The following is a 16597-nucleotide window of genomic DNA, read 5'->3' as shown; positions in this document are numbered from 1 at the left end:
TTGTCATTTTTGTTGCTATGAATGTGTATAGGGTCAAGTGCCAACAACTAACACTAACCTAAATTAATGTTAGCAATTAATGTGGGTAAACAAAGAAACGGTGATTATGTCAAATGAATTGTCAATTAGACAATGATGTAATAATTGTTACAGGTCTAAATACAATGTTTTAGTTTAGTATCCTACATGTGAGACCCTGACTGTGTCTGGAAAGGCTGTGGCTCCCCCTGTTGGGATGTATTTGTTGTGTTGGTTGCAGGTTGTGCTGGTTAATTGTGAGTTGGGCACGTTGTGTCTTATTATTTAAGTACAAACTCAAACATTTCCTCACCTGCACAAACTCCAAACACTCCCTGATGTCGCTGATCTCCTCCTGGTAGCCCTGGATCATCTTCTCCAGCTTCTTACGGTCCATGTTAGAGTGAACTGTATCTGTGATGTTGGCTGTTGCTGAGGTGATGCTGCCCGCCGTCGCCACACTGATCCCCACCGCCGTGACGATAATAGAGGCGCCAAAGGTGAAAGGCGCCAGAATGAGCCCCGTGATTGTTGTCAGGCTGCCAGCAACACTGGCCACCCCTCCACCCACAGCGGCTTTCACCGTTTTTTTGTGGAAGTCATCGGCAGCGTCTGCCAGAGCCAAAAGCTCCAGGATGCCACGCTGTAAGGACGCCCCCCGCTTGTTGAAAAGACGCACAAAGAGACGGGCTGCCATGTAGACACGGTCAGCTGCCTGCTCCATCGACCTGCAGAGACCCAAGAGAGCTGTGAAGGCTTGAAACTCACCAGATGATGTATTTAGTAAGTTTAAAGCTAGATGCTTGTAGGTCTAAGAAATAGCAATTTCCTACGCGCATGTGTCCCAAGTGACATCTATAGGTGGACAAGGCAAAACATGGACTTTTAAAATATTATTTAAATATTCTTTTTAAGTTTTTTTAATATCAAACACAATGCAATTTAATACCTGGCTATTCCACAATCATATTGGCTTAAAAGATGAATGTATGATGGAAAACCAGTAGGCACGATGTGGTCTAGAATTATTTATTATTAAATCACATTCATTTTCATTGCTTCCCCACAGTTTATAACAATAATTACTGATAATATAATTAATGATATTACCAGAAGCTGGACCTGGACAAGCAGCAGAAAATTGTTGGATGGATTAATAGGTTAGATAATTTAGGTCAGTTTAGAAAATTTAGTTTTTGCTAAAATTGACTCTTGCCTATTATGAGTCGAGCTTCCTGGTTTAAGTGAGGGGGCTTGCTATAGATCTGATGGACATCCTGGATAAGGAAATAGAAATGAAACAATATCCTAAAATATCCCCAGAGTGCCAAAATAACATCTTGTGGCTAAATTTGAATGAAAAATGATTAAAATTAAGAAACTACGCTTACATTTGCCCATCATCCTCGTGAAAATTAGACGTCTCGTTCCACTCTGCCCATCCTAGAAACCGGCAGCAGAATTAAAACAATTAATACTGGTTGCTAGTGTTGAGTTCTTTTACATTAAAAGAAATATTCATTGTGTGTGTGTATGTGTGTGTGTGTGTGTCTCTGTGTGTGTGTGTGTGTGTGTGTGTGTGTGTGTGTGTGTGTGTGTGTGTGTGTGTGTGTGTGTGTGTGTGTGTGTGTGTGTGTGTGTGTGTGTGTGTGTGTGTGTGTGTGAATAGACAATCATACTGACCTTTGACTGTGTTCCACCACTCCATCAAATCATCATTTTCCTGAAAACAGAGACATTTATCAATATATATGTATATTTTTTATCGAAAGCTTTTGGAATGGAAACATGTATGTGTATCAGCATGTGAGTACAGGGTTTTTCCCAAAGTATTTAAAACTGAGATGCATTGAACTTTTAACTTTCTCTGGGTACTACCAAAGGAACAAATGAACCAAACCGAAGCGTGTGTAAAAGCGGCCCAAACAAACCGACCTCAGATTCCAGAGGGTTGTCTTCTGTAGGGTAAGCTGCCATCTCCAAAGTTTGGACCTCTACTGTGCTCTCCTGGAAAACAAACACAACAACACAACTCTGTGACACAATATTCAGTTTAAAGGCTTGGTATCTGAAACTGCGGTCACTACCATTCTCTCTGTATGTCTGTTAATTCTTTCTCCCACTGGTGAAAAACCCCAACATCTGGCTCTTGTCTTTAGTTTAAAAGGTTACAATTGGCGTGTGTGTGTGTGTGTTTCTGAATCTTCAGACACTCTTGTTCCAGTTTTATTTAGAGTAAATACATTTTACTTAATGTACCAGATTTAATTTTATCAACCAAAGACTGACTTTGCTTTTTCAGTTGATTTCAAAGCAGCATGACGAACTGGCTAAACCGTTCACAAAAATAGATGTTTAGTTAAGATTTAGGCTTGGTTGCAGTGGTGTAGTCTACATGATACGCAGGTATATGCCATATACCCACTAGGAAAAGTCAAGGATTTCCGTATACCCACTTACAAAAGCACGATGATACGTAACAACATCGTTTTTTGACCGAACGTTCATTTTCATTCATAAATTCACCCCGTCTGTGTTGTGAAGCACTGACATTTGGACCTTTGGGGCTTCCGTGGCCGTGCCCTGGATCTGACGTGATGTCACTTAACGTTACTAAGCAACAACAAGTTGCATTCTTTGCGTGGTCTTTCCTTTCTTGCAACTAGGTAGAGTTTGAACAAAGTTTTAAAGTAACGAGATATGAAACGTAAACAGACCCAAATAACACTATTTCACTGTGTTTTCAAAAGTCCGTCCCTGAAGCTACTGCCGCGTCGGGTGACACTGCAGCTGCCACAGATCATGATGACCCGATGGTTAACTTTACCGTTACAAAAAACCAGCCCAAAAGTTCGACAACGTTACTGTTACCTGATAAGTGCGAGTAGCTTATATAATAGTGTGTGTGTGTGTGTGTGTGTGTGTGTGTGTGTGTGTGTGTGCCTGTGTGTGTGTCGTCTGAGTAAAGCAGTAAACAGAATACGTTTATATTTCCTTGTTTGAGATGATGAGAGAGATAGTGAGAAGTGAGAACTCCTGGCCAGCATTGTGGACTGAAAGTCGGGCTGGAGAGTTTAAAAACAGGCATCCTTGGTTAGAGTGGAGGGACAGAAAGTTAGCACACATGTAAAGCTGATATAAGCAATGAAAATTCATAAGGTCAATGACTATGCAAATTAGAGTAAATTCTTAAATCTTAAATGTGCATTACTTTACACAATTAAATTACTATATGGTAATGTTAGTTATCAATGGTCAGATAATTAACTAAAATAGAAAGAGTAGAGCTTTTTTCTCTTTTCGTCTGCTTTTTATGCATTTGTTAGCCATGGTTTTGAAGATTGTAAACAGTTTATTAAATACTTTTGAGTAAATGTAGGCCCTGTTCAGCAGATGTTATTACTAATAGATACAAAACTAGTATGATGATGCTAAATATTGGTCATGGTTTTGTGCGTCAGTGTAGGGGTGTCGATTAAATGGCTAATTTGTGTAATTTGTGTTCAGGTTTGGTTGCGTTTCTCAAAAAGTTAAATCTGTCTCATCTGTTCTCAACTTTAAGTGTTGTTTTTCCAGGGCTTTAAATAAATGCCATCAATACTGAAACGTCTGTTGTCCGTGTACAGTTTGTACAGTGCCTTGCGAAAGTATTCGGCCCCCTTTAACTTTTCGACCTTTTGCCACATTTCAGGCCTCAAACATAAAGATATAAAACTGTAATTTTTTGTGAAGAATCAACAACAAGTGGGACACAATCATGAAGTGGAACGAAATTTATTGGATATTTCAAACCTTTTAAACAAATAAAAAACTGAAATATTGGGCGTGCAAAATTATTCAGCCCCCTTAAGTTAATACTTTGTAGCGCCACCTTTTGCTGCGATTACAGCTGTAAGTCGCTTGGGGTATGTCTCTATCAGTTTTGGCACATCGAGAGACTGACATTTTTGCCCATTCCTCCTTGCAAAACAGCTCGAGCTCAGTGAGGTTGGATGGAGAGGCGTTTGTGAACAGCAGTTTTCAGTTCTTTCCACAGATTCTCGATTGGATTCAGGTCTGGACTTTGACTTGGCCATTCTAACACCTGGATATGTTTATTTGTGAACCATTCCATTGTAGATTTGCTTTTGTTTTGCTTTTTTTTTTGGATCATTGTCTTGTTGGAAGACAAATCTCCGTCCCAGTCTCAGGTCTTTTGCAGACTCCATCAGGTTTTCTTCCAGAATGGTCCTGTATTTGGCTCCATCCATCTTCCCATCAATTTTAACCATCTTCCCTGTCCCTGCTGAAGAAAAGCAGGCCCAAACCATGATGCTGCCACCACCATGTTTGACAGTGGGGATGGTGTGTTCAGGGTGATGAGCTGTGTTGCTTTTACGCCAAACATAACGTTTTGCATTGTTGCCAAAAGTTCGATTTTGGTTTCATCTGACCACAGCACCTTCTTCCACATGTTTGGTGTGTCTCCCAGGTGGCTTTTGGCATCTTTAAACGACACTTTTATGGATATCTTTAAGAAATGGCTTTCTTCTTGCCACTCTTCCATAAAGGCCAGATTTGTGCAGTATACGACTGATTGTTGTCCTATGGACAGAGTCTCCCACCTCAGCTGTAGATCTCTGCAGTTCATCCAGAGTGATCATGGGCCTCTTGGCTGCATCTCTGATCAGTCTTCTCATTGTATGAGCTGAAAGTTTAGAGGGACGGCCGGGGCTTCGTAGATTTTGCAGTGGTCTGATACTCCTTCCATTTCAATATTATCGCTTGCACAGTGCTCCTTGGGATGTTTAAAGCTTGGGAAATCTTTTTTGTATCAACCAACGGGGCTTTTAAACTTCTCCACAACAGTATCTCGGACCTGCCTGGTGTGTTCCTTGTTCTTCATGATGCTCTCTGGCCGCTTTAAACGGACCTCTGAGACTATCACAGAGCAGGTGCATTTATACGGAGACTTGATTACACACAGGTGGATTCTATTTATCATCATTAGTCATTTAGGTCAACATTGGATCATTCAGAGATCCTCACTGAACTTCTGAGAGAGTTTGCTGCACTGAAAGTAAAGGGGCTGAATAATTTTGCACGCCCACTTTTTCAGTTTTTTATTTGTTAAAAAAGTTTGAAATAGCCAATGAATTTCGTTCCACTTCATAATTGGGACCCACTTGTTGTTGATTCTTCACAAAAAATTACAGTTTTATATCTTTATGTTTGAGGCCTGAAATGTGGCAAAAGGTCGAAACGTTCAAGGGGGCCGAATACTTTCGCAAGGCACTGTATATGGAAACATCACAGTGCGTCGCTCTGGGACATGCCAGTATGAGTATGAGGCTAGGAGGGGAAAATCACAGTATACTCACTACAAGAAAATAGACTACACAACTGCTTGGTTGGATTCTTTGGATTTGACATTTGTGAACCCTACTCAATCATCATGCTAACCTGTGCTCGGTTCAGCTCCTGCAGCTCTACAGCCTCCTCAAAAAGAGGCATCTTGTCTGAACTCTGTGGAGGAAGAAAACAACAATTCCTGTCATTAAAAAGAACGTTAACACATTATTAATGAAACCAGTAAACAATTAAAGGAAATATCAATTTAAAAGGAGGACGAAGCATGTTTTAGAGATAGAACAAAAGAAATTACCCAGCACAACTTCTTATGAACCTCTTGGACTGATCCTTAAGACTTTAGTTTATTTCTCAGTGTTAACATCCATATGTGTACTAAGTTTTAGATCTCTCTGGGGTAACATCGTTAAAGAGCAGGAGCAGGGTGCAAAACAGCTAAGTGAGTTGTAACTGTGGAACAACTAGAGGAGATGAGTACAAACCTGTGAAGGTAGATCAAGCTTCTGTATTTTGGGAAGAGTTTTCTTGACTCGGAATGACACCACCTGAGAAACATAACAAGAAAAGACGAGGTCGTCAAAGAGAAAAGTACTTTAACATCAAAGTTAAGAGCTCAAACTGGAGAAGCAAGAGAAGAATGATCACAGTTCAGCTCCTGTCACTGTTGAAGTGTTATAAACTGTATTAAGATAAACCACCGAGTGGTATAGCTGTTGAAATACACTTTGGTTCTTGCTCCTGCGACTCTCCGTCACGTCTCTGGATGTTTCTGTAAAGCGAACAACAACTCACTCGTCTTTTCTTGCTGATGGTTCTCCTGCGTCTCAGCCGGCCTCCTTCCGCTGCCTCCATATCCTCGCTTTCCTGCAAAAGAAGGCAGAGATAAATGCTAAACAGCTGCACAGACACATTATCCAGGAATGGATCGTCTCGCAATGCTAACTCTTTGTGTTCATACATATTGTTAGCATTTTAAATAGTTTTTTGTAGGGCTGGGCTATATATTGATAGTCTATCGGCATCGATATATACGTATGAGGCTAGATATCGTCTTAAATTTTGGATATCGTAATATCGTGATACGACACAAGTGTTGTCTTTTCTGGTTTAAAGGCTGCGTTACAGTAAAGTGATGTGATTTTCTGAACTTACCAGACTGTTCTACCTGTTTTATTATTTGCCTTTACCCACTTAGTCATTATATCCACAATATTGGTTTGATTATTTATCAAAACTCTTATTGTGTAAATATTTTGTGAAATACCAATAGACAACCCTACAATATCGCCATCGATGTATTTGGTCAAAAATATTGTGATATTTGAGTTTTTCCATATCGCCCAGATCTATTTTTTTGTTTTGTATTTCTTCAGTTACTTCATTGGTTCAATCTCAAATGTACAGATTGGAAAAGTATCTAAATCAAAACTGTATTCCTGATTAACCCTACTTATCTTTAGGTTACTACCACTATAGTCTGGCTTCTGTACAGTGCTGGGATAAAGCCTGACATCCGGCACGTGCCTTGCTCTATCTCCGCTATGATTTTCTATGAAGGGCACCGTTGCTGCATCCGGGTCTTAGCGCCGCCCAGGACAATTGTGATTGGTCCAAAGAATTCAACAAAGAACCCAGAGTGTTTTTTTTCCTCCATATCCCAGAATAATAAGCTTACTTAAAAGACCATACTCCAGCACTGACACAGCACTGTGGAGAAAGGTCTGGCTATGTGCGACTACTACCACAATGATACTAAATCTAACTACTATTGTTCCCTCTACTACTGATTCTATGTGAAGTGTATGTAAAAATACATTTCATGCCTTTCGGTGCTGATAATATTGTACCTGTTGTTCTGTTTTGGGCGTCCTCCTAAAAGTTCCAGCCAACCCTCTTTTTTTCTCCTAAAAAAAAAAATAAAACATTCACTTAAAAAAGCCTGTAGGAGCCATTTATATTCACCTTTTTTGGTTAGGTTAAGTTAGTTTATATTTATTTTAGCCACTTGGGGGAGTATTGCATTGGGTGTGGTATGTCACTCTGAATTGGATATATCTGCAGGTGTGGCAATCAGTGAGGGCAAGGTGTGGATGGCGGGGAACACACAGTTCTTACCGTAGCTGTGATCACCCATTCTATAGACAGCAAGTCACCGCACTTTATTAATTAACCACGCTGGGTGAAGTACTATTTTATGTGAAATACCTCCTTTTCTACTTTTATAATAAACGGGAACACCACCCAACGATAATCAATGCCTGGACTCAAGATCTTCTCTTGCTACGTGTGATACTACATGTCATCCATACCGAGGCTTAGGATAGCCTCAACAACGTAAGAACTTATTCCTCTTCGTTTGGATACGCTTCTGAATTGGACAGGAGCGTCCTGATCGTTTGATACGCTTCTGAATTGGATGGGATCGTAAAAATATCTTCTGTTGACCACGATGTTTGGATATGGAAAGGATTACCCGTTTCGTTGGATTACCTGTCTTGGAGCCTGGAAGCTTTAATTGAAACACCTGTAAGTCCTCACGTCAACCAGTGCACTGCAGACCGCAACCACGGAAAGCTGGTGGGTACATTTTCATAATCTCTGCCGATGGAACTGAAGAAAAGACTGTTTCAGTGCTGTTAAAAAAAAAATAAATAAATAAAAAAATAAAAGGGGGGGAAGAGCGCTTTGAACGTGACAAAGCGCATTAAACGCACAAAGATGAGTGCAGAGGAAGAAAACTTGCCCAACAAGTCTAAGACTGCTTCTGTGGTTACAGGCAAAATAATATTCCTGATAAGTCTAGTTTTCTTGTTGATGATTCTGGGAAGCGCACAAAGAAATTAACAGCTAAGGGATGTGCAATTTTGTTTGAAAATCTGCAAAAAAATCGGAGATCCCAATTTATGCAAGCTAATAAAATTAAGCAAAGGATTAATGAGGTTCTTTCTGGGAAAATTACGTTTCAAACTGTGTCTGACGTGAAGAAATGGATAAGTAAATATACCACACTGTGCAATGAGGCTTTAGAAACTCAAACTACTTTGCTGGAAATGCCTATGCCAGACCCTTAAATACGAAGCAACAATGCTGGCTTGTACAAAAACAAAGGAAGTTAATACCTTCGAGAATGATGTGAAGCAATGGTTAGCTGATGCTGCCGCAAAGGACAGTGAGAATTTTGATGTGCTGTCTATAACAAATTATGACATAAAGCCTGAAGATAGTATTTCCAATGTTTCAAGTAAAGGGTCAAAACATGGAGATCACTTTTCTGTCCATTCAAAGACTTCTAGTGTTATTTCTGCATGTTTAAAGGCAAAGGCTGAAAGGGCTGCACTTTTACAGTCTGCAGTTGCTTTGCTAAAAAAATACATGACATTGACGCTGAAGAAGAAGCCCTTCAAATTGAAAAGGCAAAGTTGAAAAGAAAAAAGGGAACAGCTAGAGGTTGAGGCCAAGTTGGCTGCTGTTACAGCTAAATTGTCTGTGTTTGAAAATGTAGGTGATGATGAAGATGAGTATGAAGAGGATAACGGAGAAGATGCCATGAATGCCTATCTTCGTGTTTCACGAAATCACAAACATCAAGTTATTTGAACACAGCTCCTGTTTTGCAACTTCCTAAAACTGTTGCTTTCCAACAGGACCATTCTCTGCCATTGGCTGTAACGGCCCAAAGGAAGGCCATACATTCCACAAGCCCAGTCTTCAGTAAGGTCTAATAACCCTTTGTCTTCAGCATCATATGCACCATCCTCTCATAAGTTTGAAGTGCAGGGGAATGTCCCCGGACCCGGACCTATTAAAATTGCACCAGCAGGACTTCAGCCTTCGATCTTACAAGGGAGTCAGCCTACCCACATGCATGACTTTGAAGTACAGGGAAACGGCTCTGGATCCAGACTCACCAATGCTTCAACAGCAGGATTCCAGCCACTGACTTCACAACGGAGCACATGTATGCAATCACAGTCGCATTCCTCTCTCGACAATGTTCAACACTCTATTTTGTATGACCTTATACAACAGCAAACTAACATCACTGCTCAGCTGGTTTAGAATCAAGCCATAGCCTCTCTTCCTCACGAATAGTTCCAGAGTTTGATGGTGATCCACTTAAATATGCTGCCTTTATTAGAGCCTTCGAGCAAGCTATTGAAAAGAGAACTACAGATAAACAAGAATGCCTGTATTATCTCAAGCAATACACCAAAGGAGGCCAAGAGAACTGGTTCGGAGTTGCTATAACATGGCTCCTGGGCAGGGCTATGAGAGAGCAAAGAATCTATTGAAAGAATACTTTGGAAATGAAATAAAAATTTCTGTAGCTTATATGGAGAAGGCTATGGAGTGGCCAACTATGGGGGTTGATGATATTAACGCTCTGCAGTCCTTTTCAATTTTTTTAAGGGACTGTTGTAATGTCATGGAAGATTTACAGCATATGGAGGAGATGAACGTGCCATCTAATCTTCGCCTGATAATGATGAAGTTGCCCTATAAATTGAGGGGAAAAATGGAGGTTTGTAGCCTGGGAGCTACAGGAGCCGTGGGTTACAGAGCCATGTTCCCAGACTTTGTGGCCTTCATTGAGCGTCAGGTTAAGATTCTGTCTGATCCTCTCTTTGGTGACCTACAGGGGGCACGCAACCAGACCCTTCTTCTAAACCTAAGAGCAGATATATTGGAAGAGGCCAAGCTACGGTTGCTGCCATTAATACTGTTTTAGGATCAACCTCATCATCAGCTTGGCACCAACAGCGCAGAGGGCCAGCTTCACAGAGGAACAGCGAAGAGTTATGCTGTGTGTGTAAGAGCCAGCATTCAGTGGAGAAATGTTCACAGATTGAAGAGATGACACACAGGGAGAAATTGGATGCGCTGAAAGTAGGTAGAGTTTGTTTCAGCTGTTTGAAGAAAGGTCATATGAGTAGGGAATGTGACAAGCCTTTGATATGTGATATATGTAAATATAAACATCCAACTATCCTACACATTGAATCTAAAGCTAAACCACAGGAAGTGTCAGTCAATAATGCACTTGTGTCATTGGAGACATGTGGCCATATTGGGGCCGGAAGTGATGAATGTGTTCTCTCCATTGTGCCTGTACAGGTGAAGGCCAAGTCTGGGAGCACAATTGTGAATACCTATGCCTTTCTAGACCCTGGGAGTTCAGCTTCATTCTGTACCCAACATCTCATGAGAAAAATGAATCTTTTCAGGAGTCAAGACTGGCATTCTCCTCTTCGCGACTCGCAGCGAGGTCTGTAGACACATTCTTGCTTAGTGGTCTTGAGGTTTCTGGATTGGATGAGGAAAACTTCTTGGACTTACCGGAAGTCTATACTCAGAAGACCATGCCTGTGAGTAGAAAAAACATTCTCACTCAACAGGACCTACAGGGATGGAAATACCTTGACGGCATTAAGGTTTCCAGTCTTGAGGCAGAGGTGGAATTGCTGATAGGCACTAATGCGCCGAAGCTCATGGAACCATGGGAAATAATAAATAGCCAAGGCGAAGGGACCATATGCTGTCAGGACTCTATTGGGATGGGTCGGAATGGTCCGCTGAGAGGGGGCGAAAGTGCGCAAGTTTGGCCATCCTGCTGTCACTGCCAATAGGATCTCAGTTGTTAAACTACAGGACTTATTGGTTGCCCAATACAATCAGGATTTCAATGAAAGATCAGATGACGTGTGTCCTTCCAGAGAGGATCAAAGGTTCATGAAAATAATGGAGTCTTCAATGCAGATTGATGAAGGACACTACTGCTTTGACTTGCCTTTTAAAGCTAAAGATGTCGTCATGCCAAATAACTACAGCATTGCAGAGCAGCGTCTCTTGAGTCTTCACAGGAAGTTCAAGAGGAATAAAGATTATCATCAAGAGTATACAGCTTTTCTCTCCGAAGTCATCGAAAAAGGTTATGCTGAGCTTGTACCACATCAGCAGTTGAAGCGAGCTGACGGCAAGGTGTGGTATATTCCCCATCATGGGGTATACCATCCAAAAAAGAAAACCCTTAGAGTTGTATTTGACTGTGCTGCTGTGTTTAAAGGCATTTCATTGAATTCACAGCTCTTGCAGGGCCTTACCTCACAAGCACCTTACTTGGCGTACTTCACGGGGTTTAGACAGGAACCTGTAGCATTGATGGCAGACATCCAAGCCATGTTCCATCAGGTGCGGGTGTCTCCAGAGCACAGAGACTTTTTACGCTTTTTGTGGTATTCTGATGGCAATACAAGACAAACTCCCATGCAATACAGGATGAGAGTTCACCTCTTTGGGGCTGTGTCTTCGCCCAGTTGTGCGAATTATGCACTGAGGAGAATTGTGCAAGACTACAGAGACAGTTTTGAACCTAGTGTTCTGAATACAATACTTCAAAACTTCTACATGGATGATTGTCTAAAGTCTGTATCATCGGAGGCCAAAGCTATAAAAATGGTGCATGAATTGACTGAAGCCTGTGTGAAGGGAGGATTCCATCTGTTGAAGTGGACAAGTAACAGCAGTGAAGTCTTGGCCAGTATTCCTGAGTCACAGCGTTCTAAGACCACCAAGGGGTTTAACCTGGATCAAAGGGAAAGTCCTGTTGAAACAGCTCTTGGTCTTCATTGGTGCATAGATGCAGACGTCCTGACCTTTAGGGTAGCCATAGAAGAGCGCCCACATACAAGACGTGGCATATTGTCTGTGGGGTCATCTATCTACGACCCTTTGGGCTTTCTGCACCATTTACTTTGTCTGTTAAAAGGATGCTGCAGGAGATGTGCAGGCTTAACATCGGCTGGGATGCCAGTATACCCCTTTGTCTTCTCTGAGCAGTGGTCCAAATGGCTGGCTAATCTCCATCACATCACTGAGCTTAGAGTGGATCGGTGCATCAAGCCAAAAGATTTTAGCACACCTACTCATTTGCAGCTGCATCACTTCTCTGATGCTAGTGAGTATGGCTACGGAACTGCATCATACCTCAGGATGGAGAATGCGAGAAACCAAGTCAGTATTGCCTTTATTTTGGGAAAGGCCGAGGGCCTCGCCTTGTCTCGCTTTAAAACAAACAACAATTCCGCGCGTTGAGCTGACTGCTGCTGTCCTGGCTGCCGGGTGGACAAGATGCTGAAGAAGGGAGTTGCAGCTGGATTTACACCCATCAATATTCTGGACAGACAGCACAACTGTTTTAAAGTATATTGGAAACGAGACTAGGAGGTTTCATACGTTTGCTGTGCGAATAGGGGGCTGTAATTAGAAACGAAACAGATGTTGCACAGTGGAGACACATTGGCTCAAGATTGAATCCAGCAGATGAGGCATCCAGGGGCTAAGGGCTGAAGAATTCTTTGCAACAAGCGGTGGCTGAAGGGACCAGAATTTCTCTTGAGGGGGGGAAGTGGAATGGCCTAAGACCATCATTGAACAACCTTTGATTCCTTTGGATGACCCAGAGGTGAAGAAAAACCTACTGGTGAATGCCTTTGTCTCCCAAGCCCAGTTAATGCAACAAAAGTGTTTTTAAGCCACTTTTCAGATTTTAAGAAGCTGAGAACGTCTGTGGCATGGATGCTTAGACTTAAAGACGTGCTTCTAACCTTGTTCGCGGAGACAGGTTCTTGGCCATGACAATGGAAGCCAAGAAAGCGACCATCTTCATGCCGGAGATGCAAGGGGAAACATTTCGCCCGTGGAAAGTTGTTGACAACAGGTGACCTTGAGAGGTCAGAAGGTGCCATCATCTGTTTTTCCCCACAAGAAAGAGGTTTTCTGATGAGATTGCGGTTTTGAAAGACGGAGGATCTGTCAAACGAAACAGCGACATCTACAAGCTGGACCCAGTGTTGGAGGACGGATTGTTGCGGGTGGGGGAAGACTTGGTAGGGCTGCCATGCCTGAAGTGGAAAAACATCCGATCATTCTTTCCAAAGAGCAACATGTGTCCAAACTCCTCCTGAAGCATATCCATCAACAACTGGTTCATGCAGGTAGAAATCACATGCTCTCTTCTCTCAGGAAGCAATACTGGATTACTCATGCCAATTCTGCCTGCAGGAAGGTTATCTCTGAATGTGTAGTGTGTCACGCCTCCAAGGAAAGATGGGGAACAGAGAAATGGCTGACCTACCAGTAGAGAGAGTTGTGCCAGACTTACCTGCCTTCACAAATGTGGGGTTGATTACTTTGGGCCAGTGGAGGTGAAGAAAGGTCGAGGCAGAGTGAAGCGCGGTCTCTTTACCTGCATGGCGAGAAGGGCAGTTCATCTCGAAATTGCCTATGCTTTAGACACTGACTCATGCATAAATGCTATTCGCTTGGTTTTATGTGCGAGGTCAGGTGATACACCTGACATCAGATAATGGCACCAACTTCATAGGAGCTGAGAGGGAGTTAAGGGAACGCCATCGCTGAGTTAGACCACCAGAAGATTCAACATGTTTTGCTGCAGAATGGTCTAACATGGTCCTTTAACCCTCCAGCCGGGTCTCACCATGGGGAGTTTGGGAGCGTCTTATTACGCCTTTTGTGAAAGGATCTCCTCTTTTCCACGCTTAGACTCCAAACACTGGATGATGAAGGGTTTCACACTATTCTTTGTGAAGTTGAAGCCATTCTCAATAGTCGTCCCATCACAAAGGCCTCTGATGATGTGAATGACCTTGAGCGCTTACACCCAATCATATTCTGCTCTTAAAATCAAAGCCACACTCTTCCTCCTGGGCTCTTTTGTAAGGATGACCTGTACATGAAGAGAAGATGGAGGCAAGTGCGCATTTTATCTGACCTCTTTGGGAAGCGCTGGGTGAGGGAATACCGCACTACTCCAGGAGAGACAGAAGTGGCGACGACCCAAAAGAAACTTTTCCATTGGAGACATTGTGGTCCGTAATGGATCCCGTAGCGCTCCACGGGGTCCTGGTTGATGGGAAGAATTATACAGGCCGCTACCCCGATAAGAAGCGCTTTGTCCGCTCAGTTCAGCTGAACACAAAAACGGGTCAGCTGGACCCGGCCTGTACCAGATCTGCCTTTTTGATGGAAGCTGAAGTGCTATAGATGACCTGATTAGATGATTTGATTATAGATCTCCTAGGCTCAAGAAAGGAAGATGATTTTATTTAGATTAACTTTGCACAAATGGCTCCTTTAATTTAAATAAAAAATTGGGGTAATTGTGGTTAAAGTAAATATTCACAATTATGGGGCGGGGTGTAGGAGCCATTTATATTCACCTTTTTGGTTAGGTTAAGTTAGTTTATATTTATTTTAGCCACTTGGGGGAGTATTGCATTGGGTGTAGTGTGTCACTCTGAATTGGATATATCTGCAGGTGTGGCAATCAGTGAGGGCAAGGTGTGGATGGCGGGGAACACACAGTTCTTACCGTAAGCTGTTCCGAACCCATTCTATAGACAGCAAGTCACCGCACTTTATTAATTAACCACGCTGGGTGAAGTACTATTTTATGTGAAATACCTCCTTTTCTACTTTTATAATGAACGGGAACACCACCCAACGATAATCAATGCCTGGACTCAAGATCTTTTGCTACGTGTTGAGAATACCATGTCATCCATACCGAGGCTTAGGATAGCCTCAACAAAGCCAAATATGCTGATACAATCCAACACAATAATTAATAACTATACATCAAGACTCACATTCGTGGTGCTTGTAGCTTCAGAAAGATTATCGTTACTATTCGACAATTCACCAACTGCTGAAAGATTATCCTTTAAAATAAAAAAAATAAAAAATGAATTCACTTACTTTAAAATGTCAGTGTTATGAGTTATTACCACCCAAACTTTTGGGTGAGGTTGTTGGGAAAACCTCTCATAAAACGGAAAGATGAAGGCAGGGCCCAAAACCTACTCAGATGTAAATATAAAACTGTAAATAATAGCATTTAAAATCAATTTAAAATCTTTGCTGGCAGAAGATATTAAGAAAGGAAGGCTCTGCACACTTAGGTCAAATGCTCTGGGATTTCCTTTTGTTAAAGATTTGTCCACAATAGAAAGAAGAAAGCTTAGCTTAAATATGTAAAAAATGTCAGTGGACGTTGGTGTGCAAGCCTTTCTTTCACTAGATTTGATGTGTGGCATTGCATTTCTGAGTGGGATCATCATCTTAAAAGTATTCAGATGTTTGCTGACCAAAAATATGTTCATGAAAGTACTCTTATTGTTGCTCAGCAAGTTGCAGAGTGCATCCACAGACTCGGAGTAGCTCTCACCTCTGCAGTTTCTGCGAGGCTGCCACAGCTGGCGGACAGCTCCAATGTGTCACTGAGAGGATCCTGGAAAACAGAAAGCAATCTGGTTGGTTTAAACTTTTACCACAAAAGGATTATCTTAAAAATGGCAAAAGAGCTTTTACAGACTACTAAACAGCGGGTAACCACACACATCACCATCGGAAAAAATAAAAAGAGTGGATTTGGTCACCTCATTAGCAATCGAGCGCGCAGCTGGTTTGTAAGACCTCTTGAAGATCCCTGCCAGTCCTCCAGTTTTCTCCTGAAACATAAGAAACATTCACACGTTAATATTAAAATAATTACTCTACCAACAGCAAAATAAAAAACAACAGGCTGAGATTGTGATCGTCGGACAACATTTGTACCTTGTATGTGTTTGCTTCTAACAGATTTTCCCAGCTGGCAGATAACTCCTTATCTTCGTTTGATTCCTAAACACAGAAAACAGAAAATAAAACTCCAATAAAAAGTCCAGAGAAATTGTGTGATATAATGTAAACTTTGTGTTGTAGTTCCATCTGCTGGTTTATGAATCTTCTTAAACATGCCACTGAAAATACTTTTCTCCTGAAAACATTCAACACAGACACAGTGTAAGTGAAAACTACATCTGTGATGTGCCATAGTAAATATCACAGTCAGTGGTGGAATGTAACTAAGTACATTTACTCAAGTACAAATTTGAGGTACTTGTACTTTACTTGAGTCTTTTCTTTCATGCCACTTTCTACTTCTACTCTGCTACATTTCAAAGAGAAATATTATTTTCCTACACTTTTTGCGTATTTACTTCTAAATATTTTGTAGTATTAGGGCCCGAGCACCAACAGCGGCGAAGGCCATATTGAAACAAATTAAATGCCTTTTTGAGGGGCTTAACACACTCAAAAACTCCCCAGAATTGGCGGTCGCATCAGGCCTGGTGAAAATGTACGTATTTTAAGGGTTTCGGGATGGACA

General features: G+C 41.7%; 1 protein-coding gene across 1 annotated transcript in view; it reads right to left on the bottom strand.

Annotated features, from left to right (window-relative positions):
• The window catches only part of LOC120567698, a 51018-nt gene that overhangs the window by 16249 nt on the left and 18172 nt on the right, over positions 1–16597 (bottom strand). The window contains exons 23-34 of the mRNA XM_039814666.1: positions 16003–16068; positions 15825–15896; positions 15614–15676; positions 15036–15107; positions 7215–7271; positions 6160–6231; positions 5850–5912; positions 5461–5523; positions 1954–2025; positions 1702–1741; positions 1410–1461; positions 332–746 (exon numbers count right to left, since the gene is read on the bottom strand). Of these exons, the coding sequence (XP_039670600.1) occupies positions 332–746; positions 1410–1461; positions 1702–1741; positions 1954–2025; positions 5461–5523; positions 5850–5912; positions 6160–6231; positions 7215–7271; positions 15036–15107; positions 15614–15676; positions 15825–15896; positions 16003–16068 (1107 nt within the window). The remainder of the gene's footprint in view (positions 1–331; positions 747–1409; positions 1462–1701; positions 1742–1953; positions 2026–5460; positions 5524–5849; positions 5913–6159; positions 6232–7214; positions 7272–15035; positions 15108–15613; positions 15677–15824; positions 15897–16002; positions 16069–16597) is intronic.

The sequence above is a fragment of the Perca fluviatilis genome, chromosome 11 (genome assembly GCF_010015445.1).
Source record: "Perca fluviatilis chromosome 11, GENO_Pfluv_1.0, whole genome shotgun sequence".
Taxonomy (NCBI): domain Eukaryota; kingdom Metazoa; phylum Chordata; class Actinopteri; order Perciformes; family Percidae; genus Perca; species Perca fluviatilis.
This window is presented reverse-complemented; position numbering and strand designations above follow the sequence as displayed.